Source organism: Mastigoproctus giganteus, chromosome 4, assembly GCF_048544385.1.
Source record: "Mastigoproctus giganteus isolate SK-2022 chromosome 4, ASM4854438v1, whole genome shotgun sequence".
In the NCBI taxonomy this organism is placed as follows: Eukaryota; Metazoa; Arthropoda; class Arachnida; order Uropygi; family Thelyphonidae; genus Mastigoproctus; species Mastigoproctus giganteus.
The window spans coordinates 62,386,793-62,412,976 of record NC_143578.1 but is presented as its reverse complement, the minus strand read 5'-3'; the positions used below and the strand labels follow the sequence as shown (position 1 = coordinate 62,412,976).

Here is a 26,184-nt window from a genome sequence, read left to right as displayed (position 1 = left end):
CTATTACAACCCCAGCAGTATGCATGGCGCGTTGTCTTGCCAATACAGGTATGGGCCTTCCCCAAAGTATTACCATGACGTTGGAAGTGCATAATTGTCCAAGCTGTCTTGTTATTGCACAGCATTCATGCTTTTGTCGATAATGACTAATGGGCCCAAGCCAAACCATGAAAAGAGCCACATACCATGACACTTCCTCCACCAAACTTCATTTTTGGGAGGATACAACCAGAAAGGAACTGTTCCCCTGGCATTTGCCACACCCAGGAATGGCCATCAGACTGGTGGAGTGCGAACCTCAACTCATCTATCCATAGGACTGTTTTCCACTGCTCTACAGTCCAGGATTGGCGCTCTTTGCATTATGCTAATCGACCCTAGCATTTGTTGAGGTGATTAACTATGTTAAACTGTTGAGGTAATTCTGTTGAATGTGTCATCTTGCATGCCCACTTTTGCAATTGTCTGTTCGAAGCCCAATGTGCATATTTATAGCAGGTTCTGTGATGTGTTGCATACATAGGACCTGTTTCCTCATCCATGGAGGGGTGTCCAGATATTAATGGTAGGGCAGTGTATATGCTAATGCATCTAAAATTGCTATTAACCTGTTGGTGGTTGTGTGGAACCATTGACAAAACATTATGACCTTTATAGCACATATTTGCTATGTTGAATAGAGATACTCAAATTTTTAATAGAGGAACTATAACAAAAAATTATCTTGGGTGATGCTGCAAGTTACTCCAGAGTAAACAGAATGGTTTTCAAGCAAAAAAAAAAAAAAAAAAACAACCAGAGTTGAATAAAATTGCTGCCCACTACGAACAGCAGTGGGTTAAAAATAACTGTTGAACTTAAATCAGTATTCTTTATACTAATAAATAATAACAATAATTTTGTTATAATGGAAGAACTGTGTTTCTTTTTGTCTTTGTCTTCCATTCTCAAAAATGGAAAAGAATATATTTTTAAATTCAGAAAAGTGCTATTTCATGGTGAGCAACAGTTCTTTTTTATGCTAATTGGCATTACTCTACTTTTTCCTCTTACAGAAGTTAACATTCTGTTTACAGGGTTAGTTCTAAGAAAGAATGGTATTGTGTAAATTTTTATCACATCGTCGTCGTCATCAATCTCACAGAAATCTAAACACCAAGTGGGTGTGCAAGTCACTGTGGACACAACAGTCCCTTTAGACCCTTAGCTTTCCATTCAGTAGTTTCTCTCTTGCTGTCTTATTTCTTGTTTTTAACTGTATTTAGAGTAAACCTTCTTTCCTCTAATTCTTGTATGACATCATTAGTCTGCCCTTTCTTGGTCTGCTTCTGGGTAGACTATTTGTAAGTTGCAGCTGCAGTAGCTTTCTGTTACCATTCAGTTTTTCTTCACATATCTCTTTAGCTGACAATCACGTTGGTGCAGTAGCACTATTTCCCAACATTGCTATATCCAAGAAGCTCCCCACGAATGTAGCAGCTATACTGCAGAACTCTGTGCTATCCGCATAGTCTTAAATTGCATACTCTGAACAGCCATAGTGCACAGTGTTATATACACTCACTCCATTAGTGCCATCCAAGCTATACAGCAGAATAAAAATCATGATAATCCCTTACTCATGCAGATCTGGAATACTCTGACTATTATTTAGTGTTTATTTCAATGTGTAGTCTTTGATCTTCATTAAAGGCTATTCCTATATATGCAAAATTACTCTCACATCAGTGGTTTCCAATTTTTGGTTATCTAATGTAAAACCTAAATGTGCCTCACCTTTCCCAACTTTTGTTTTTGTGTAACTGCTTTTCATCCCAAAATTTTGTACAACCTTTATCTACTCTATTCAAAAATTTATTTTTATCGAATATTTTGCAGGCTGTTATTTGACACTATCACATGCATTAGCGTTAGGAGTGGCAAATGATGCAAGAAAGCAAGCTTATACAGCATCAGCAAAAAAAAAAAAAAAAAAAAACACTTCCATTTCACCTATCCATTCCCTCTAATAGTATGTCTAGTTCCTCCTTGAGTTTATTTAAGCTATTAACTTCCACAACAATGGATGGAAGTTTGTTTCAGCAATCAATCACCCACTGTCTAAAGGCCAACTTGTGCGCATATATTCCACAGCATTCTCTCTTTAGACTTTACCAAACTTACTGCTTCATCCAAATTAATTCCAGCAATTTTATGTAAAATCTCCCCCTCCCCTCCAGCCACTGCTTCAATTTTAAATTGAAAAAGATGATTTTTCCAGCCTTGGGTGGCAAGCATATTATGAGGCCAAGTGATATTCTTGTGATTCTTAGACTGCTCTTGATAAGCGATTGAAGTTATATTTTAAGTTTCTAATTTCTTCCAACAGTCTTACTTTAAAAACAGTTCTATACTTGAAAAGCCACAAGTTAGAACACAGAAAGGAAATACACTTTTCTTTACATTTTCCTGTATTTCTAGTTCTACAAATCAACTAACACTTCAACTGCTTGGCCTCCGAGCGGCACTGCTCCTGCCTCCCCCGTGGCCGGGGCTAGTAACCTGGGGGAAAAGTTATCCTCCAGGGCTAAAAGAATAACCATGGATATAAACTACTATCCAACACTGGAGCTTTCAAACTCAAGGCAAGACAAACTCAATGATGAATGACTTGAACCAACCAAAAAAGGCAAAGGGCTTCGACAAGAAGTGCAGTGCAGTGAGATGCCAAACTTTATGGTGACACATTCTCTCTCTCTCTCTCCAACCAGCCTGTCAGCAAGTCACCGTTTGTTATCCCAAGATATTTGGAATCCATTTCTGGAACACCAAAAATGGTTAAACGACTGCAATCCAGAGATCTGATTGAAAGAGCTACCTCAAAACATTCTGAGTGGCTGCTCAAAACAACAGCATTTGCTGGGCTGCCGGTAACTGTCACTCCCCACAATATGTTAAATTCGTTTAAACGTGTCATCACCGAGTGGGACCTGATTACATATCAGGAATTAGTGCAGGAACTGAGCAATCAAAAAGTAATTAGTGGAAAACTAATTACCAAAATGACCAAAAAAGATGGAAATCTTGTTCCAACTCAGTCCATAATTTTAACTTTCAGCACCCCAGATTTTCCATCCTCAGTAAAAGCTGGCTATTTAAATTGCCGAATTTGGCCTTATATCCCTAATCCCATTCATTGTTTTAAATGCCAGAAATATGGACACTCCCAACAAGCATGTAGAGGTGATGCCATTTGTCCTATTTGTGGTTCCAAGGAGCATACACAAGCAAATTGTTCAGCCTCAAGTCCCATTTGCCCCACCTGCAAAGGAAGTCACCCAGCCCTTTCCAAATTATGTAAATGTGGAAAACGGAAAATATAATTCAAAAATATAAAATAGAGCACAAAGTCACATACCCTGAGGCAAGCAGACAGGTTATGTTGACCATGCCCAGTCATTCATATGCATCTCATGCTCGAAGCTTTCACTCAACAGCAGTTCAAATGGATGTATCAATATCTTCCAGCACCTCTTTAGCTAACTGGATTAAAAGTACATTATCAAATGCTGGAAAAGACATATCAAACTAAAACCAGTAAAGTGACCAGTACTCCAATAAACATCCCAACTGATACTCGGATGATCCCACATGACAGAAAAATTGAAAACTACTAAAGACAGCAAGAAATCTGAATCATCCACCAATAGTAGATGCCCACTCAGAATATGAGGAACCCATACTAGATTGATTTGATTTGATTTAAGAATTCTTGGTGCAAGAGCTACTGCGGCTAAAATGTGCCTCCCATACTAGAACTTCATGCAAATGACACCATGGATACCAGAAGCCCAATCTTTCCAAAAAAAGACCGAAAAAAATGCTCCTCAAACAAAAAACAGTCTGATGAATCATCCTCAGCTAAACCTAAATGAACTACATATTACAATGGAATTGCAGAGGCTTTCATTGCAACACATGATATTCAAGTTGACCTCTGTCTACAGGAAACTTACCTAACCTCACAAATTTCTTCTTCAATAAAGAACGATTGCCTTTATCAGAGGGATAATAACAAAGCAAATTCTGTCCAGGTGGTGTAGCAATCCTAATAAATTCATTTCCCGATTCACACTGAATCAGAAGCTATTGCAGCTCGTATAACTCTCTATATTACAATAACACTTCTCTCAGTCTACCTACTGCCAAACCATGTTTACTCTTAAAAGATCTTGACGATCTCTTCATACAGATACCTCCACCTCTCTGTATATTAGATTTTAGGCACCATCCCTTAGGGGCACTCCTAAATTGGATAGACTGGGTTGAGTCGTTGAAAGCTTTCTAGAGGCAAAAAAACCTTACCATACTCAACGGTGGTGCACACACTCACGTACAGCTCCCAAATGGACACACCTCAGCAATAGATCTCTCAGTTTTTACTCCAGTACTGGTCCCGACTATAGAGTGGTATGTTATAAATGATTCCATGGGCAGTGACCATTTCCAATCTTATGCAACTTTTTAATAGCACAGACACCTTCAACTCAACCATGCAGGAAATGAAAATTTGTTTAAGCAAACTTGGCAAAATTTCAGTCCTCAATCTCTCTCGATGGGGAAAAAATCCGCCTCCAACATATTGATAATGTGACCAATTACATCATGTCACATCAACTAAAAGTGGCCAAAGACACAATACCATTGTCAGATCTCCCATGCCAAAAGCATTATATTACCCCTCGACATGGGCACCTGTACGTGGTGAGGGGACCTCCCAGTGACGCTGCTGGACTTCCAGACTAGCATCAATGGAATCTGGCATGTTTGCCGTGCGCTGCGACCCGTGGCAATTCGGAAAGGGGGATCCTGGTGGTTGAGGGGCCCAGCTTCAATACACCACTTTGGTCCCTGTTTCGACAAGACGGGTGATCCTGGAAGGCTCGACTAGTAGGCTTGCCTGCGAGGGTCAACTGTGTCAATGCCATGCCTCGACCTTCATGGTCAGAGGGTCAGGATTCAGGCTGGCGGCAGTGCGGGTATGGTATCTGAGTAGCCCTGGCATTCCACTCCCGAGCACATTTATTGCAGGCCGGGTAGTGGGCGTCCCTTTGGGCTCCGTAGTGGGTGGGGAGCCCTTGCACTGAACCACTTCACAAACTCCATGAATCCTGATAAACTTACTTCTTTAGGGGACCCAACTCGGTCCCTATCTGCAAACATAGACGACGACACAGACAGCATTATTGCTACAGAGAGGCAGTGAACTGAAATACCATCAGAGCATGTCCCAAGGTTCTAATTATACACTCCATCAGCAAATAACCAATTGGTAAAATGTCACCTTTCTTTATACAGAAAGGGTTAGATGGGTTAGCAGGTTACCCAAATCAGTTAAGAGGCTCCATTCTGGGGATCTCTTAATTGAAACTAAAAATGACAGGCAGTCTGAACAGCTACTCTGAGTAACATCAATCGGAGGAATACCCATAACAGTGACACCACGCAGAACACTCAATTCATCGAGAGGTGTAATTTTAGAGTGGGACCTTCTCGACGTTACAGAGGAGGAAATCTGCTCGGAATTGAAACCACAAGGAGTTATTGCCGTTAAGAGAATTAATGCGCGTAGGGATGGGAATCTTGTTAAAACCAGAAACATTATCCTGACATTTAACTCACCTAAGTCTCCTGATGAGATTAAAGCTGCCTACATCAACTGTCCGGTGTGTCCATATATTCCAAACCCTTTATGGTGTTTTAAATGCCAGAAATATGGACATTCTCAAATGGCCTGCCGTGGAGTCCTTGCATGTGCTCGATGTGGTGCAAAGGACCACAAAACAGCATGTTCAGCTGCAAAACCCACCTGCATTAACTGCGAGGAAGAACATCCAGCCTATTTATGAGCATGCCGGAGGTGAAAAGAACAAAAAAAATTCAACGGCTGAAGGCAGAGCTAAATATATCATACTAGGAGGCAAGGAAAGCGCTGAAATCTCTGAATATCTACAAACCTACGTCCAGAAGGTAGCAGGGAGATGTTCCATTGGAACTCAGACGGACATGACCATCCCTCCAAAAGAATCATTCACTCCCATCGCACGTTATCTCTTAAGTCCTCAAAAACCTGCACAGAAAGACCAATCAGCTGCCACTCCTATATCGGTACCTCCTAATGCTCCACAAGTAAAAAAAGCAATTGCGAAAGAAAAGACTAAGAAAGTTGAAGTATCCCCTAGTACCCAAGAAAACATGTATGTCGAGGAGAAGGAGGTACAAAAATATTCAATCTTAGAGCTCTTTGCTGAGGAGGATATGGACACTGGACAGCGCCCATACTTCCCCAGGAAGGATAAAGCCGGGACTGAAAGAGAAGCTCTCAGCACCTTGGAAGTTGCATGATGGACCCACCAAGCCAAAATAATGGCTAAATTCCTACAATGGAATTGTCGTGGATTCCGGCGAAACAATAATGACATCAAGGCCCTTCTGCAAAAGCATAAGCCAGTGTGCTTTTGCTTACAAGAGACATACCTGAAGGCAAATGAAAACCCTTCGCTTCGTAACACTACTATCATTCGAAAGGACAGAACTGGGGATGGACCTGCTCATGGGGGTGTTGCTATACTTCTGGGCAACCATACCCCATTTCAAACTATTGCGCTCACCACCAACATAGAAGCTGTAGCGGTTTGCCTTACGGTAGGGTTCGCCTTACGGTAGGGTTCTTATTAACAGTCTGTCCGGTTTATTTGCAACCTGGGGCTGATATCTCCCAGAAAGACCTTGATGATCTCATTGTGCAGCTGCCTACTCCTGGCTTACTCCTGGGCGATTTCAATGGACATAACACCCTGTGCGGCCCCGGGTGCCAAGCGTTTCCGTGGCCAAGCGATTCTCGTGCGATTAAAGAGTGTTTTTTGGTAAGCGACTAGGTTCTCTTTTGTTTTCTCCCTTACTTATTAAATCTTTTTGTTAAGTAGGTTCATTTTCTTAAAAACACTAAGTGAGCCCAGAAGAAGGAAAGAACCTTTTTCTTTAATTTAGTACTCCTACTAACTATACTAACTTCTACGCTTGGCCACAAGCGGCACTGCTCCTGCCTCCCCGTGGCGGGGCCAGTAACCTGGGTGGTAAAGGTAAACCCCCAGGGCCAAAAGGAGCTAACATTGATACAAATAGTTATCCACCTTTAGAGCCATTGAGTTCAAGACAAGAGACTTCTGACATTGACCATGACTGTGTTCACTCAAAAAGGCTTCGAAGGGAAGCAAAATGTCCAAATGAGATACCGAATTTCTTGGTGGTACATTCGTTATCTGCCCAACCTGTAGGCAAGTTATCACCATTCTTGATACAAAAGTGTTTAGAGTCTATTGCAGGGTCACCAAAAATGGTGAAGCGACTACAATCCGGAGACCTCCTGATCGAAACAGCCACCTCAAAACATTCTGAGCAGCTGTTAAATACATCATTTGGGGGGCTGACAGTATCAGTTACTCCCCACAGAACCTTAAATTCATCAAAAGGTGTGATCAGTGAGTGGGACCTAATTACAGTCTCCGAAGAAGAACTACTCCAAGAACTTAGTAGTCAAAAAGTAACAAGTGTGAAAAGAATCATGAGTAAAAAAGATGGGAATCTAACTCCAACTAGAACCATCATTTTAACATTCAGTACTCCAGACTTACCATCCTCAATCAAAGCTGGCTATTTGAATTGTCGTATTAGACCATATATTCCAAATCCCGTTCGTTGCTTCAAATGCCAGAAATATGGTCATTCACAGCAGGCATGTAGAGGTGACCCCATCTGTCCCATCTGCGGATCTAAAGAACATACTCAAGCTGATTGCTCAGCGGCAACCCCTGCGTGTCCAAACTGCAAGGGAAGTCACCCTGCCTTTTCCAAATCTTGCGAATTATGGATTACAGGGAAAAAAAATTCAAAAACATAAAATAGAAAATAAAGTTACTTTTCCTGAGGCACGTAGGCAAGTTATGTTGAGCATGCCTAGCAGTCGATCCTACGCTGTTCGCACTAGAAACTATGTATCTACTGGAGCACAAACAGATGTATCAATTCCACCTAATACCTCAATGGCTAATTGGCTTAAATCTGCTCTTTCAAATTCAAAAAAAGAAAATCTTCAAAATAAAACTAATGAAGCTACAAATACCCCAATCAGTATCCCTAGTGATACTGCATCAGTCCCATATGACACAGAGCAAAGGAAATCTGACACAAGTTCAAAACAAATGGAAATTCCCATCAACAGTATGGAAGTAGATGAGCGTTTAGATAATGGGGAGCCCATTTTGGAACTCCATGCAAATGACACCATGGATTCTGTATGCCCCTATTTCCCGAAAAAAGATAAAATAAAGCAAGACAGACCGAAATGCTCCAATTCTAAAAAACAGTCAGACCAATCGACCACAGCTAAACTCAAATAATGTCTAATATCATACAGTGGAACTGCAGAGGACTAAGAAGCAATTCTGATGACATAAAAGATTTACTGATTCAATACAATCCGATAGGAGTATGTCTACAAGAAACTTTCTTATCATCTGAAGTTTTACCAAAATTTACAAACTATACAATATATAGAAAAGACAGGATTTCAGAGTCTCCTGCTCGCAGAGGAGTAGCTGTGCTTATAAAATCAAACATACCGTCCAGGCAAATTCAGTTACAAACTAGTCTAGAAGTTGTGGCAGCACGTATTTCAATCGGTATATCAATTACCCTAAATTCCAGATATATATTTCCCCTTCTTAACCATTTTCAAGTACAGAACTTGATAATTTGGTTATGCAACTACCATCTCCAATCTGCCTTTTCGGTGACTTCAGTGGCCACCATCCATTATGGGGGTCACCTGCGATTGACACAAGAGGCAAATTAATTGAAACATTCATGAATAATAACAACCTAACTATAATAAATTCTGAATCTCCCACTTATATTAACCTATCTACAGGATCTACTTCTGCAATAGACTTGTCCATCTGCTCACCAGCAATTCTCCCAAGTATGTCATGGTCAGTGCTAAACAATCCTCTAAACAGCAATCACTTTCCAATCCTTTGCTCATTACAAACATGGGTAACTGCAAATCTCCAGCACCGATCCACCTGGAAGTTCAAGAAGGCAAACTGGGAGAGCTACTGTACCCAGGTCCAGTTAGACAGGAGTTATGTTCAGCAACATCCAATTGAAGACGTAACTAACTACATTACCAATCAGATACTAAATGCAGCAAAAAATTCAATTCTAAAGTCACAACCTCACAAGTGCTCCCACCATAACAACTGGTGGAATACAGATTGTTCTAATGCCAAGCGTGAGAAAAACCGTGCTTGGAACAAATTCCGTAAGTTTCCTACAACCAGTAATCTAATAGAATACAAAAGACTTAAAGCCAAAGCAAGGCAGATTAGGAGAAAAGCCAAACGTGACTCCTGGATCTCATTTGCCTCAACTGTCACCAAAGACACTGACCCACGATTCATTTGGAGAAGAATTAAAGTGCTAAATGGAAAATTCACTCGACCGTCCTCTCCAGTACTCTGCTGGAATGGGAAAGATCTATCGGCACCTAAGGAAATCGCCAATGCGCTAGCAGAATCATTCTCTACAATATCTGCTTCTGCTTCCTACTCCATCTCCTTTCAGCGCATCAAGTCAGATGCAGAACGCCGCAAAGTTAACTTCTCCACACAGCTCTCACTTCCATACAATCAACCATTTAATATAACAAAACTCAAAGAATCCTTAAATAAATCTTCAAATGGTGCTGCCGGCCCAGGCAACGTTCATTACATCATGCTAAAACAATTACTTGAAGAGGACTTATGTACCCTATTGATCTTCTATAATCGAATCTTCTCAGAAAATGCTTATCCGCTTTCCTGGCATCATTCTCTCATACTTGCCATACCAAAACCAGGCAAAGACCCTTCTTTGGTTAACAATTATAGGCCAATATCTCTCACAAGCTGCATGGGGAAAATTTTTGAAAGAATGGTACATATGAGGCTTACCTGGATCTTAGAAGCAGAGAACCTTTTAACAGATCATCAGAGTGGCTTTCGTAAGAACAGATGCACTCTTGATGTCCTTATCAAAGCTGAATCGAATATTCGCAATGCCTTTGTCATGAAGCAACATCTAGTCATGGTCAATTTAGATATTGAAAAGGCATTTGATACTACCTGGCGACATGGTATTATTATGGACCTTTATCACATAGGACTAAGGGGTCATCTCCTTCAGATAATTCAGAATTTCCTGCGCCACCGCTCTTTTCAGGTCCGTTATCAGAATGTATTGTCTACACCCCATATACAGGAAGAAGGAGTACCACAGGGATCTATACTCAGCGCAACGTTATTTGCAATTCGAGTCAACAGCATAACTAGAAACATCCCCAAAACTGTGGAGGCTTATATCTACGCAGATGACCTCGCCATCTCCTGCCAATCACAAAGCATGAACACCGTTGAGCGTCAACTCCTTGCCATTAACAGAATTGAATCCTGGATGTCACGCAACGGATATCGACTAGCTGAACAAAAGTCTACCACCACTCTCTTTTGTAAGAAACGTGCTGTCCACCACCATCCTGAATTACGGCTAAACAATTGTCCAATACCAGTAGTAAACAGCGTCAGATTTCTCGGTGTGATATTAGATAGTAAGCTTAACTTCCAAGCACATATTACATATCTATGAACTACTTGTCTAAAACAGTTGAACATGCTTGTTGTTGTGTTAGGGTAGCTAAGAATAGAAATAGGTGCATGTATAGTTGCGTGTACACCAATGCTAGGAGATTAGTAAATAAATTTGATGAATTTGAGGTATTGCTCAACACATCAAAGGCAGATATTGTTGGGATATCAGAGACGTGGTGTCACACAGATATAAGGAATGCAGAACTGGAATTTGGGGAGTACAACGTCTACAGAAAGGATAGACTGGATAGGAAGGGAGGAGGGGTTATGCTATTAGTTAAGAAATACATAAAATCCAAGGAAGTGAAGCCAGTGGACATCGCTGGACAGTGCAGTGTCGAGTCAGTTTGGTGTGACATAAGCATTGGGAGATCAAAATTGAGAGTAGGAGTGTATAGGCCTAATGACTCTGATGAGTATAATAAGAAACTGTACAGGGAAATAGAGTGGGCCAGTAAATCAGAGAGTCTTATAATGGGAGATTTTAATTTCCCAGATATTGACTGGAATTTGGGGGCTGGTCACTCACACACTAGCAAGGCTTTTGTGGATTTATTGGATGATTGTTTTCTACATCAGCATGTTCGGGAGGCAACTAGAGGGAGGAATACTCTTGATTTGATTATCAGCAGTGATTCTTCATGCATTAAGAATCTGCAGATAAATGAACCACTAGGTGGCAGTGATCACAGTGTGCTGAAGTGGGATTTACTCAAAGAGGTAACTACCATTAGGGGTAAAGGGAAGGGTTATTGCTTTCGTAAAGGCGACTATGATGGACTGAGACTATTTAAATTCTATACAGTGGGACCAACTGATGATGTTACCAACAGCAAATGCAAAATGGGAAGCATTCAAAGAACTTATCTTGGAAGCTACTAGGCTTTACATACCAACTAAGAAATATTGTTCAAGGTTTAGGCCTAAATGGATGTCAGATGAACTAATGAGGCATATGGCAGAGAAGAAACATGCATGGGATACGTACAAATTAACACATAACACAGAAGCCTATGATAGATACAAGTTGATCTGTAACCAAGTTACCAAGGAGGTTAGGCAGGCGAAGGCAGATTACGAGAAATCTTTGGCAAGGGATGCAAAGAAAAACAGCAAAGAGTTCTTTACTTATGTAAACTCTAGAAGGAAGGGGATGAATCAGATTGGTCCACTTGATATCGATGGGTCAACTGTTGATGATCCTGCTCAGGTAGCTAACAAACTAAATGAATATTTTGCATCGACATTCACACATGAGGAGTTATTTAGCGAGGGGAAAGCCAGAGGTGTATTCAACTCTAGCAGTAAGCTAGAGAATCTTGTAATAACTGAGAGTAAAGTGGAGGAGAAATTGTTGAAGATAAACACAAGAAAAGCACCCGGGGTGGATGGGATCTATCCAGTTATATTAAAGGAGGCAGCAGAGGAAGTAAGCAAACCCTTAGCCATAATTATGAGAGCTTCCTTGGACTCAGGGGAGGTACCCACAGACTGGAGATGTGCAAATGTGACCCCAATTCACAAAGGAGGATCAAAGGCTGACACAAATAATTATAGACCTGTGAGTTTAACTTCTGTTCCAGGAAAATTAATGGAGGCACTAGTTAAAGAAGCACTGCAGGATCATTTAGACAAGACTTCAGTTATAGCTCGGACAGCATGGTTTTGTTAAGAGGAAGTCTTGCCCGACCAATTTGATTGGATACTATGATGCAGTCACAAAGGAACTGGATGCAGGGAATAACTTTGATATTATATACTTGGATCTTAGAAAGGCTTTTGATAATGTTGCACATGGAAGATTTCTGCACAAATTGGAGCAGTGTGGCATTGGAGGCAAATTGCTGCTGTGGATAAAGGGGCGGTGAGGGGGAGAAGACAGAGAGTGGTAATTAATGGACACTGCTCGTCGTGGACTAATGTTATTAGTGGAGTCCCACAAGGCTGTGTTGGGTCCATTATTGTTTTCTGTATTTATAAATGATATTGATGATGGTATATCAAGTTAATGTCGAAGTTTGCAGACGATACAAAGGTAGGCAGGGTTGTCAAGGACACTACTGATACTATGCTGCTGCAACAGGATCTGGAAAGGTTGAGCAGATGGGCTGAGAGGTGGCAAATGAAGTTTAACATTGACAAATGTAAAGTACTACACATGGGAAACAGCAACCCCAGAGCAACGTATCAACTCTGTGGTACTACACTGACAGTGGTAGAGAATGAAAGGGACCTGGGGGTGGTTGTGCAGGCAGATATGAAGTTCTCTGAGCAGTGCAGACGGGCTGCAAGAGTAGCTCATGGTGTATTGTCAATGATATATAGGAATTTTTCTAGCAGGGATAAGGAGGTGATTATTCCCTTGTATAAGGCAATGGTCAGGCCACACCTAGAGTACTGTATACAGGTCTGGAGGCCTCATTTCAAGAAGGATGTAGAGCTGCTGGAACGAGTACAGAGAAGGGCAACAAGATTAGTGAATGGAACAAAGGGGTGCTCTTACGAAGAAAGGCTTAAGTTTTGCAAATTACAGTGTCTGGAGACTAGGCACCAGCGAGGTGATCTGATAGAGGTGTATAAAGCCTTGAATGGTTTGAGCATGCTCAATGCTGATGGGATTCTTCCTCTCGCTCAGAATAATCACCTGAGAGGGCATAAATTCAAATTGAGGAAAGACAGATGTAGGATAGACGTGCGGAAATTTGCCTTTAGCCAGCGGGTGGTTGGTTGGTGGAACAGACTTCCATCCCTTGTCGTGGAAGTTGCTAGCCTAAATAAGTTTAAGGCTCAGCTGGACAGGTATTTTGAACGAACAGAGGGGTGAAGTGGAAGTGGGTTTTTTTTTTTTTTTTGCCTGATGCTGCATAAGCTTGCTTTCTTGCATCAAATGCCTCTACTGATGCTAATGCTTCGATCAGTCTCATCCATGTCGTGGGGAGCTGATCAGTACTCCTTACTTCACCTCTACAGATCTCTGATCTGTTCACGCTTAGATTATGGTTCTCCCGTATATGACACAGCTAGGAAAAGCACATTAGATCGGCTAAATGTCATCCAGCACAGTGCCCTGAGGACTGCTGTGGGCACATTCAGGACTTCTCCCATGCAAAGTCTTTATATTGAAGTCCACGAGTCTCCATTACATCTTCGTAGAAAAACATTATTGCTTTTCTATGCTTCTAAGATCCAGAGTCTTCCATCGCACGCCAGTTGGGAGTATCTTTATCACACTCGGTGGGATTCTTTTTTTGAAAATAAGCCACATCAAAATCGACCTGCTTCACTCAGGATCAAATATCCTATTCAGAGTTGGAACATTGATTTAGCTGATATTTTTCAGAACACAGCTGCACCCGTTCCACCTTGGACGTATGTTTGTGCCTCACATGACACTCATTTTCTCCAGTGGGGGAAGAATGTGATACCTCCCAATAACATGAGACAGTTGCACTCAGCTCATGCTACTCTTAACTCCGATTCCTGTAAAATATATTCCGATGGGTCGAAAACTGATAGTATGGTAGGTGCTGCAGCTGTTTTTGCTACATGTACAATTTCAGCCACACTACCTTTATCATGCAGTGTCTTCACTACTGAACTTTATGCCATCAAGTTAGCACTTAGTAAGATTATTGAACTTTGCATCTCACCCGCAATAATTTACACGGATTCCCTCAGTGCTATCAATGCCATAAGGAAGAATTTCTCCTCTTCTCATCCTACATTGAAAGAAATTCATTCCCAACTATTTTCCTGTAGCGTGTCCCATCAGTCAATCAGCTTTTGCTGGATCCCTGGCCATTCTGGCATTCCGGGAAATGAAAGTGCAGACTTTGCTGCTAAACATCCTCAACCCACTCTCTCACAACATCCTTAGGTTCCATACACTGATTACAAGTCTGTTATTCGTAAAGCTTGTTACAACAACAGGTCACAGATATAGAAAAGGAATACTAACAGCAAACTTTACCAAATAAAACAAGAACCAAAGCTGTGGCTCTCTTGCTTCAGACCAAACAGACGTGAGGAAGTGGTGTTGGCAAGGCTAAGAATTGGACGTACGCATCATACCCATCTCTACTTGCTATTGGGAGAAAGCCCACCTCAGTGTTCATCCTGTAACAGTCGGCTTACGGTCTGCCATTTTCTGCTTGATTGTCCCTTGCATTGGACCATCTGGTCAAACACTTTTCAATCAGAGTCCAGGCTTAACGTATCACCTGATTTATCTCATATCCTAGGAAACAATGCAAATATTGAAGAACGTTTAATATACTTAAAATGTATTGGCCTATACAAAAGTATATAATTTAACAACTATAAAGATAGGGTCATGCAATTAAACGATGAATAGACACAAATTGCCCTCAGTTGCCCTTGTGTCTTTAAACCCAATAACAACAACCTGTGCGGTAGTGCAAAGGTTAATGGAAGGGGACGTGTCATAGAACATATGCTCACTGACAATGACCTTTCCCTTCTAAATGTGGGAACTAACACCTTTTTCCGCATGCCTACCCGTGCGTTCTCTGCTATTGACCTCTCTATATGCCCCCCCCTCTCTCGTTCCTTCAATCACTTTCAAGGTAGACGAGAACCTTTATGGAAGTGAACACTTCCCCGTGATAACCAGCCTACTTAAAGGGATGCCATGCCCACATTTTAGGTTACCGCGATGGAAGATTGATCAGACTGACTGGAATACCTTTGAACACCTGGTAGACTTTCACATCAGCACAGTCAGTCAGGAGCCTATCAACGATGCAGTGGCATACATCACAGAAAGCATTGTCCATGCAGCTACAACTACAATTCCGAAAACATCTACCCAGTTTTTGCCATTTCCAAAACCTTGGTGGAATACTGAATGCACAGCAGCAAAAAAGGCACAAAATAAAGCTTGGGGGATATTCCGACGACATCCTACCACAGCCAATCTCTTAGTCTTCAAACATGCAAGCGTGACAGCATGATATATTCGTTGTCAGAGCCAAAAGGAATCGTGGATCCGCTTTACATCCCCTATTACCCAGTCAACCAGCAGTAAAGCTATCTGGGACAAAATCCGGAAAATGAAGGGTAAATATACATCGCACCCTTCATCGGTCCTGGAGTGTAATGGATGCATTATTGCAGACACAACTGCAATAGCCAATGTACCTGGGGAGACCATTTCTGCCATCTCTTCAACATCTGCTTACTCTCCAGAATTTCTGGTCTGGAAAGATAAACATGAAAAGCAGCCAATTAACATTAAATCTAAAATGTCTCATACCAAAACTGGCCCTTTACCACAGAAGAGTTAGAAACAGCTGTAACTCTTACCGAGGGAGGTGCCGCTGGACCAGATCTTATCCATTATGATATGATCAAACATTTGTCTGCAAAATCCATGGACCAACTGCTCTTTTTTATATAACAGAATATTTCAAGAAGAGCAGTTTCCGGATTCCTGGCATAAGGCAATTGTGCTTGCCTTTCCTAAGCCAAGAAAGGATCCTAAAATCCCAAAGAATTACCGTCCTATTGCTCTGACTAGCTGTCTGTGCAAAATTCTGGAGAGAATGGTCAGTGCCCGTCTTATCTGGTATTTGGAGGAAAATGGGCTCCTCTCCAGATTGCAGTGCGGCTTCCATAGGAATAGGTCAACTTTGGACCATTTCATCAGGCTCGAAACTTCCTTTTGAGATGCCTTTTTAAAACGAGAACACCTGGTGTCCGTTTACGCTTTTTCCATATTGAAGTGTTCTTCAATATGGAAAAGGCGTATGACACAATTTGGAGATTTGGAATTTTAAAAGACCTCTACAGCATCGGCCTTAGAGGTAATCTCCCCAATTTTATTAAAAACTTATGTCATCGTTCTTTCCAAGTCCGTGTAGGATCTACTCTCTCTCGCTCTTTTAGCTAAGAGAAGGGTGCACCTCAAGGATCCATTTTAAGTGTTACGCTTTTTGACATCAAAGTGAATTCCATCACAGAACAACTTCCTCCAACTGTGAACTGTGCCCTCTATGTTGACGATTTTAGCATATTCTGTCATTTCTGCAACATGAGGGTAATTGAGAGGCAACTGCAATATGCCATTGACCATCTGAACTCACGGGCAACGAATAACAGATTCAGGTTCTCTCCACAGAAGACTGTTTGCATGCATTTTTGCAGAAAGTGCAATCGCAAACCTGAACTGAGGCTTGGACAAAATGCTATTCCAGTAGTACCTGAGACTAGATTTTTGGGGCTTATATTTGATAGAAAGTTGACCTTTCTACAACACATCCATCAGCTACCTACAAAGTGCACGGGAGGCTTCAATATTCTACGTGCAATCTCCTCACATTCTTGGGGTGCTGACCAATGTACCCTTTTGCGCATCTATCGTGGACTCGTACGATCTAAGTTAAATTACGGGTGCCAGGTATACACATCCTCTAGACTCAGCGTACTCCGATGATTGGATCCCATCTACCATCGGGCAATCCGTATTGCCACTGGAGCATTTCGAACATCTCCTGTCCATAGCCTATATGTCAAAGCGAATGAGCCCTCGTTATCGCTTCGCAGGAAGCAGTTGTCTCTACAGTATGCTTTGAAACTGAAATCCCTGCCAGACCATCCGACATGGATACCCATTTTTGAGCCACATTGGGAAAATCTGTACATTTGCCAGACTGCCAGTCAACCATTCGGTATTCATATCCAAAGGCTACTCAATGATTTGAATATCACATTAGACAATGTTGCCCCCATCACCAGGGCAACCTTCTCCACCCTGACATGCTCGTGTCCCAAACTGCAACTTCTCCCTTAACAATTAGAGAAAGGACAGCACACCATCCACCGTATACCTGAAGCTCATTTTAGCCCAGCGCTCGAAACATACGGACTTCTTGCCCCTCTACACAGATGGCTCGAGATCAGAAATGTCTGATGGATCTGCAGCTGTTTTTCCCGGACACCCCCTCGACGTGGGCACCTGTACGTGGTGAGGGGACCTCCCAGTGACGCTGCTGGACTTCCAGACTAGCATCACTGGGATCCAACGCCCACAGCCCAGGTTGCAGGCTTACATCAATGGAATCCGGCGTGTTTGCCGTGCGCTGCGACCCGTGGAAATTCGGAAAGGGGGATCCTGGTGGTTGAGGGGCCCAGCTTCAATACACCACTTTGGCCCCTGCTTCGACAAGACGGGTGGTCCTGGAAGGCCCGGCTAGGATCAATCGGCTAGTAGGCTCGCCTGCGAGGGTCAACCATGTCAATGCCATGCCCCTACCCTCATGGTCCGAGGGACAGGATTCAGGCTGGCGGCGGTGTGGGTATAGTGTCTGGGTAGCCCTGGCGTCCCACTCCAGAGCGCATTTATTGCATGCCGGGTAGTGGGCGTCCCTTTGGGCTCCGTGGTGAGTGGGGAGCCCGGGCACTGAACCACTTCAAAACTTCATGAATCCTGATAAACATATTCCTTCAGGGGCCCCAACCCGGTCCCTATCTGAAAATAATGACGGAGAGGCAGATAGCATTATTGCTACAAAGAGGCAGCGAACCGAACTACCATCAGGGCCTGTCCCAAGGTTCTTAATAATGCATTCCACGCCCGAAACACCGATTGGTAAAATGTCACCCTTTTTTATACAAAAAGGGTAGAATGGGTTAGCAGGTACACCCAAGTCAGTTAAGAGGCTCCGTTCTGGGGACCTCTTGATTGAAACAAAAAATGACAGGCAGTCTGAACATCTACTCCGAGTAACATCAATCGGAGGAATACCCATAACAGTGACACCACACAGAACACTCAATTCATCGAGAGGTGTCATTTCGGAGTGGGACCTTCTCGACGTCACCGAGGAGGAAATCTGCTCCGAATTAAAACCACAGGGAGTTACTGCCGTCAAGAGAATCACTGCGCGAAGGGATGGGAAAATTGTTAAAACCAGGAGTGTTATCCTGACTTTTAACTCTCCCAAACCTCCTGATGAGATTAAAGCTGGCTACATCAACTGCCCAGTGCGTCCATATGTTCCGAACCCTTTACGGTGTTTTAAATGCCAGAAATATGGACATTCTCAAATGGTCTGCCGTGGAGTCCTTGCATGCGCTCGATGTGGTGCAAAGGACCACGAAACAACAGCATGTTCAGCCACGAAACCCACCTGCATTAACTTTGAAGGCGAACACCCGGCCTACTCACGAGCATACCAGAGGTGGAAAGAAGAAAAAGAAATTCAACGGCTGAAGGCAGAGCTAAACATATCGTACCAGGAGGCAAGGAAAGCAGTTAAACCTCTTAACATCAAAAAACCTACCTATGCCCAGAAGGTAGCAGGGAGGTGTTCCATTGGGACTCAGACGGACATGTCAGTCCCTCCAAAAGAATCATTTACTCCCATCGCACGTTACCTTTTAAGCTCCCAAAAACCTGCACAGAAGGACCAATCAGCTGCCACTCCTATATCGGTACCTCCGAATGCTCCACAAATAACAAAAGCAAATACAAAAGAAAAGAATAAGAAAGGTGAAATACCACCTAGTATCCAAGAAAACATGGATGTCGAGCAGAAGGAGGTACAAGAAGACTCAGTTTTGGAGCTCTTTGCTGAGGAGGAAATGGACACTGGACAGCGTCCATACTTCCCCAGGAAGGAGAAGGGCAGAACTGAAAAAGGTAAGCCCTCAGCACCTCGGAAGCCGCCTCATGGACCCACCAAGCCAAAATAATGGCTAAATTCCTACAGTGGAACTGTCGTGGATTCCGGCAAAATACTGATGACATCAAGGCACTCCTGCAAAAGTACAAGCCAGCTTGCTTTTGCATACAGGAGACATATTTAAAGGCAAATGACGACCCCACTATGCATAACATTACCATCATTCGTAAGGATAGAATTGTGGATGGTCCTGCTCACGGAGGAGTCGCAATCCTCATCGGCAACCAGATCCCATTTCAGCCTTTGCAGCTTACAACTAGCATTGAGGCTGTAGCAATTCGCCTTACGGTGGGGTTCTTATTAACTGTCTGCTCTCTTTATTTGCCACCTGGGATTGACATCTGCCAGAAAGACCTTGATGATCTCGTAATGCAGTTGCCTCCCCCTTTCCTACTTCTTGGGGACTTTAATGGACATAACATCCTGTGGGGTAGTGCTAGCATTAATAGAAGGGGAAGAGTCATAGAGCGTATGCTCATTGACAATGACCTCTCCCTTCTTAATGTGGGAACAAACACCTTTTTCCACATGCCTACCCGTACGTTTTCTGCCATTGATCTTTCTATCAGCTCGCCTTCTCTTCTCCCTTCGCTTACTTGGGAGGTAGAAATGAACCCGTATGGAAGTGATCACTTCCCCGTGATAACCACATTAATTACTGGGAGACCTTGTCTTCCTGTCAGGTTACCGCGGTGGAAGTTTGATCAGGCTGACTGGAGTGCCTTTCAACACTTGGCAAAGTTTGACAACTCTGCAGTCAGTCAGGAGCCTATCAATGATGCAGTTACGTACATAACAGAAAATATTGTCCATGCAGCTGCAACTGCGATTCCAAAGACATCCACGCGGTTTCCTCCCTTTCCAAACCCTGGTGGAATCCAGAATGCACAGCAGCTAAAAAGGCTCAAAACAAAGCCTGGGGGATATTTCGACGATATCCTACCATGGTCAACCTATTAGCATTTAAACGTGCACGAGCCAAAGCACGCTACATCCGCCGTCAGAGTCAAAAGGAATCGTGGATCCGTTTCACATCATCCATTACCCAGACGAACAGCACTAAGGTGGTCTGGGAAAAAATCCGGAAAATGAAGGGAAAATACACAGCACACCCCTCATCGGTCCTTGAATATAATGGATGTACTATTGCAGACTCTACTGCAATAGCCAATGCTTTTGGGGAAACATTTTCTAACATCTCTGCAACATCATCTTACTCCCCAGAGTTTCTGGTCTTAAAGCGCAACGCTGAAAAACAGGCCCTTAAATTCACATCGAAGGGTTCCCACCCATACAATGGGCCATTTAATATCCATGAGCTGAAAACAGCACTCGCCCGTACAAAAGCTACCGCTGTTGGACCAGACAACATCCATTATGAAATGATCAAACATCTTTCACCAGAATCCATGGACCGTCTGCTCTTCCTGTACAACAGAATCTTCCTCGAAGAGCACTTTTCGGAAACCTGGCGCAAGGCAACTATTCTTGCTTTTGCTAAGCCAGGAAAGGATCCTAAATATCCAAAAAACTATCGTCCTATTGCTCTGACCAGCTGTCTGTGCAAAATATTGGAGAGAATGGTCAATGCTCGGCTCTTATGGTATTTAGAATCGAATGACCTTCTCTCCAGCTTTCAGTGCGGCTTCCGAAGAAATAGGTCCACATTAGACCACTTAGTTAGACTGGAAACATCTATCCGAGATGCTTTCCTAAAAAGAGAACATTTGGTGTCCATCTTCTTTGATATGGAAAAAGCGTATAACACAACTTGGAGATTTGGTATTTTAAAAGACCTTTACAATCTCGGTCTAAGAGGTCACCTTCTCGTTTTTATTAAAAATTTTTTAACCTGCCGTTATTTCCAAGTTCGTGTAGGATCCTCCCTTTCGCGGCCCTTTTGCCAAGAGGAGGGGGTACCACAAGGATCTGTCTTAAGTGTCACGCTTTTTGCCATTAAAATAAACTCTATTTCCGAACAACTTCCTCCAACTATAAACAGTGCACTCTACGTCGATGACTTCAGTATATTTTCTCAATCATGCAATATGAGGGTTATTGAGAGACAACTGCAACAAGCTATTGACCATCTTAACTCCTGGGCCACGGCCAATGGTTTCAGGTTCTCACCGGAGAAGACCGTTTGCGTCCATTTTTGCCGCAAACGTAACCTCCACCCTGAGCCTGAATTATGACTTGGACAAAGCACCATTCCAGTCTTATCAGAGACGAAATTCTTGGGACTCGTTTTTGACAAAAAGCTTACATTTGTTCAACATATTCGTCACCTACGCACAAAGTGCACGAGAGGGCTTAACATTCTCCGCTCTCTTTCTTCTACCTCTTGGGGTGCAGACCGATGCACTCTACTCCGCTTATACCGTGCGCTAATACGCTCAAAATTGGATTATGGGTTTCAGGTCTATTCATCTGCCAGAAATAGCGCTGTTCGTTGGCTTGACCCCATCCATCATCAAGCCATCCGTATTGCTACTGCTGCTTTTAGAACTTCGCCTGTCCAAAGTCTGTATGCCGAAGCAAATGAACCATCTTTGTCACTTCGGCGAATGCAGTTGTCTCTGCAATATGCCTTCAAGCTGAAGTCCCTACCACACCATCCCACGTGGACATCCATTTTCGAGCCACGATGGGAAAATCTTTATAACACACGACGTACTGCCAATCGGCCATTTGGCATTCGTGTTCAAGAGCTACTCAATAAGCTTAACATGTCGCTAGACAAGGTTGCTCAATCACCAAAGGAGCCCCTTCCACCCTGGCATGCACAAACACCAGCATGTGACTTCTCGCTCAAACTTGCGACGAAGTCTAATACTCCAGCCTCTGTCTACCTTCAGCTCTATTCACAACACCGTGCAGAACATTCTGACTTCTTGCCAGTTTACACAGACGGCTCGAAGTCAGAATCGTATGTGGGATCTGCTGCTGTTTTTCCAGATAAAACCATATCAGAGCAGATACCCGTTAACTGCAGCATTTACACTGCAGAGCTGCATGCGATAGAGTTAGCTCTAGATCACATAAGAAAACACCGATACCAACGGTGTATTATATATGCCAATTCAATGAGTGCACTGCAGGCTTTATCAGCGGTGTCACGCACTAATCACCCAACCCTGTCCCGAATTCAGCAGATAATATACAATCTCTATACAAGTGGATTCGATATCCGCTTCTGCTGGATCCCCAGTCACATCGGGATTGGAGGAAATGATTTGGCTGACAATGCAGCCAAATCGGCAGCCCTGATGGATAATCTTGACCTGTTAGTCCCCTATACAGACTACAGGCAAGTGATCCGTAGTAACTTGCATTCTCAGTGGCATGATTCGTGGCATCACCTGGTTACTACGAACAAGCTGTGTCGAATTAAGCCTGTGATCCATCCTTGGCGGTCTAGCTTACACAGGGATCGCAAGGAGGAAGTTGTTCTTGCTCGGCTCCGCATAGGACACTGTCATTTAACACACTCCTTTTTGCTGAGGGGTGATGACCCTATGTGTGAGCAATGCGACACCATTTTAACCGTCCAACACATTTTATGTGATTGTTCCAGTTTTATAAATGCTCGTTTTACTGCTTTTACGCATCTGACTGAGCCGTATACACTCAGTCAGATTTTAAATGACAACGACAATGTGTCAGCAGTTTTTAAATTTTTAAAGTTGATCAATATGTATACACTCATATGAAATATACAATTTGCTTTTATCATTGTACTGATTTTATTTATTTATATGATTGTATGTATTTTTAGGCGAAGTAACATTTTTACAAGTTACCAGTATTACCTTTTTATATTTTAACATTTTCCTGGCGCACTATAACCCTGCTGTTTTTGCGCCACAAAAATCAAATCAATCAATCAATCAATCAATCCCGGACACCACGGTATCTGAGCAGATCTCCAACGAATGCAGTGCATTCACTGCAGAGCTGCACACGGTTGAGCTAGCCTTAGATTATACAAACCACCAACCACAAAAAATATATTATATATATCGATTCTCTGAGTTCATTGCAGGCTTTATCACCGATGAGGTTCAGCCCTCATCCTGTCCTGACCCGGATACGGCAGAATCTGCACTTCCTTGCACAATCTAAATTTGATGTTCGTTTCTGCTGGATCCCAGGCCACATTGGGATCTCAGGAAATGATATGGCAGACTTTGCAGCCAAATCACCGAACCTCTTTAACTCTTGCCTGTTAGTCCCCTATATAGTCTACAGGCAAGTAATTCGAAAGAAACTGGTATCCCAATGACAACACTCATGCCATGGACAGGCTGCAAACAAGTTATATGAGATTAAGCCTGTAATTGAACATTGGCAGTCTAGTCTGCACAGGAACCGAAAAGAGGAAGTTGTTCTATCTCGGCTCCGCATAGGACATTGATATACATTTTGTTCTGGATTGCACTATTTTTTTAAAGATTTTTTGGGGTGTATCCCCAAGTCATATGATTCAATAAATATATGCACAAATTTATGCTTAAAAATTGACTAGTATTTGCAGATATTAGTTTATTTACCATTTTCTTTAACAGAGGAACGTGGTCTTCGGGATTGGAGCGTAAAGGTGAAGCCAAAACAGGAGCTGATACTACAGCATCCGGTCCTCTTTATCAAATGAGGCCATATCCTAGTCCTGGTACTGTCCTACGTATGAATGCAGAGATGAAAACACCTAAGGATGGTACTCCTCTCAAGAAGTAACCTTTAACTTTGTCTGCTGTACATAAATAAATCTTTTTTTCCTTCATCGTAGCTGAGTGGTAGTATCTAACTTGCTTGTGTATTGTGTAACATTCTTATTCACTACAAATAAAATTGCACCATACATTCATGGTAGGGGGGGAAGAAGGGACATAGATTTTTTTTTTTTTTTTTTTTGTTATATCAAAGAGAATTGGTCATTTAGTAATAGCCAACTACATAAGTAGTTATAAATTGACATCATTAAGTATTGTGAATACGTTCACGACGAGTTTCCATGGTATTGTACTACCTCAAATAAGTAACGCTTCACCATAGGAGAAGACTATTGTTACTTATTCTCAGCGGATATCATCACCTATACGACACCGTTTCGGAGCTTATTGGCTCTTCATCAGTGGGTGGGCAGGTACCCGGTGTTGCAGGCGCCTCCGTAGCCAGGTGGGAAGGAGCAGCAGTGCGTAGCACACGCTTCTTGATTAAACCGGGGTTCGAACCTGTCACCACCAAATACGGAGGATGCGGAAAGGTCAGGGAATGACCACCGCATATCCCCGGAGCAATATGGCTTTAGTTGCTAATGCTCCTAAAAACAAAATAACAATAACAAACAAACCCGGTGTTGCAATGATGACAACCCAGTTGCGAATTATAAATCCACAATATGAGAGATGTCAGATAGTGGGGAGTAATTTAGATTATGGTATAGTTTAGGGCCAAAACCTCAGGTTATGTAAATAGGTTATGTGAATACCTTCACAGTATCTCATATTGTGAAGGTATTCACAATATGTGATATACCTAATGATGCCTATTTATAACTATTTTTAAATTATGCCTATTTATAACTTTTTTAACTATGACATAGTTGGCTATGTACAGAAATGATTTCCTTTAGAAGTGAAACTCAATTGGCACATGGGACCTCTGGTACATCTTCTTTGCATTTCTGAATGGTCCAGGTTACATGTCCATTCTTGCAAACCATCTGCATCCCTTCACAGTCATCGTGCAGCCATTAGGCAGTGGACTCTTCCAGCAGGATAATGTGCCTCCCCCCAGAGCCATTGTGACTACTACATGGTTCGAAGGGCATTTCACAGATTTTTCTGCCATGAAATGGCCTCCCCGTTCACCAGACACGAACCCTGTGGAGCATCTTTGGGATGCTGTGGAAAGGTCCATTCAAGCTTTGGATCCTCCACCCAGGAATGCAATGGAATTATGGATAGCGGTGCAGAAAGCATGGATGGAAATACCTATGGAACGCTTTCATGAACTGGTAGACTCAATGCCTCGTGTGTGACTGACCTTATCTGCACAAAAGGTGGGTCTACCCATTACTAGGTTGGTATCCCGTGATTTCTGTCCACTCTGTGTACAGTGTGTATAGACAGGTCAGTTGGGTAGGGAATTATGCTCCCAGTTAAACACATAAAATCTAAGGCAGTGCATCCAATCAATATAAGTAGCCAATGCAATGTTCAGTTGGTTTTGTGTGACATAAGCACTGGAAAAACAGCATCGAAATTAGAAGTGTTTTGATAAGTTTAATGAAAAACTATACAGACGAATAGAGTGAATGAGAAAAACAGAATATCTTATGATGGGATATTTTTAACTTTCCAGATGTTGACTTGAGCTTATGGTTTGATCACTTGTGCAATAGCAAGACTTTTGTGAATTTATTGGATGACTGTTTTCTACACCAACATAGAGGAAACAAGAAAGCAATACTCTTAAATCTGATTATTAGCAGTTACATTTCATGAATTAAGAATCTGCACATTAAAAACCACCAGGTGGCAGTGTTCACAGTGTACTAATGTGGGATTTACTTAAAGATGTAACTACTATCAAAGGTAACAGGAAGAGATTTTGCTTCCATAAAGGTAACTTCATAAATACAATGGTCTTTTCCACAATTGTGTAAATACAGTGGTCTCAAACAAAATTTTTAAAATTTGTTCAGTGGGAACAACTGATGATGTTAACAACAGTAAATTGTAAAAATGCCT

The 26,184-nt window shown here is 42.4% G+C and overlaps 1 protein-coding gene across 1 annotated transcript in view; it reads left to right on the top strand.

Annotated features, from left to right (window-relative positions):
• Nucleotides 1-24,217, top strand: part of PQBP1 (poly-glutamine tract binding protein 1) — a 172,478-nt gene extending 148,261 nt beyond the window's left edge. Inside the window, exon 7 of the mRNA XM_090372746.1 lies at nt 23,998-24,217. Coding sequence (XP_090228872.1) covers nt 23,998-24,166 — 169 coding nt within the window. The 3' untranslated portion in view covers nt 24,167-24,217. The remainder of the gene's footprint in view (nt 1-23,997) is intronic.
• Nucleotides 24,218-26,184: the final 1,967 nt, after the last annotated feature.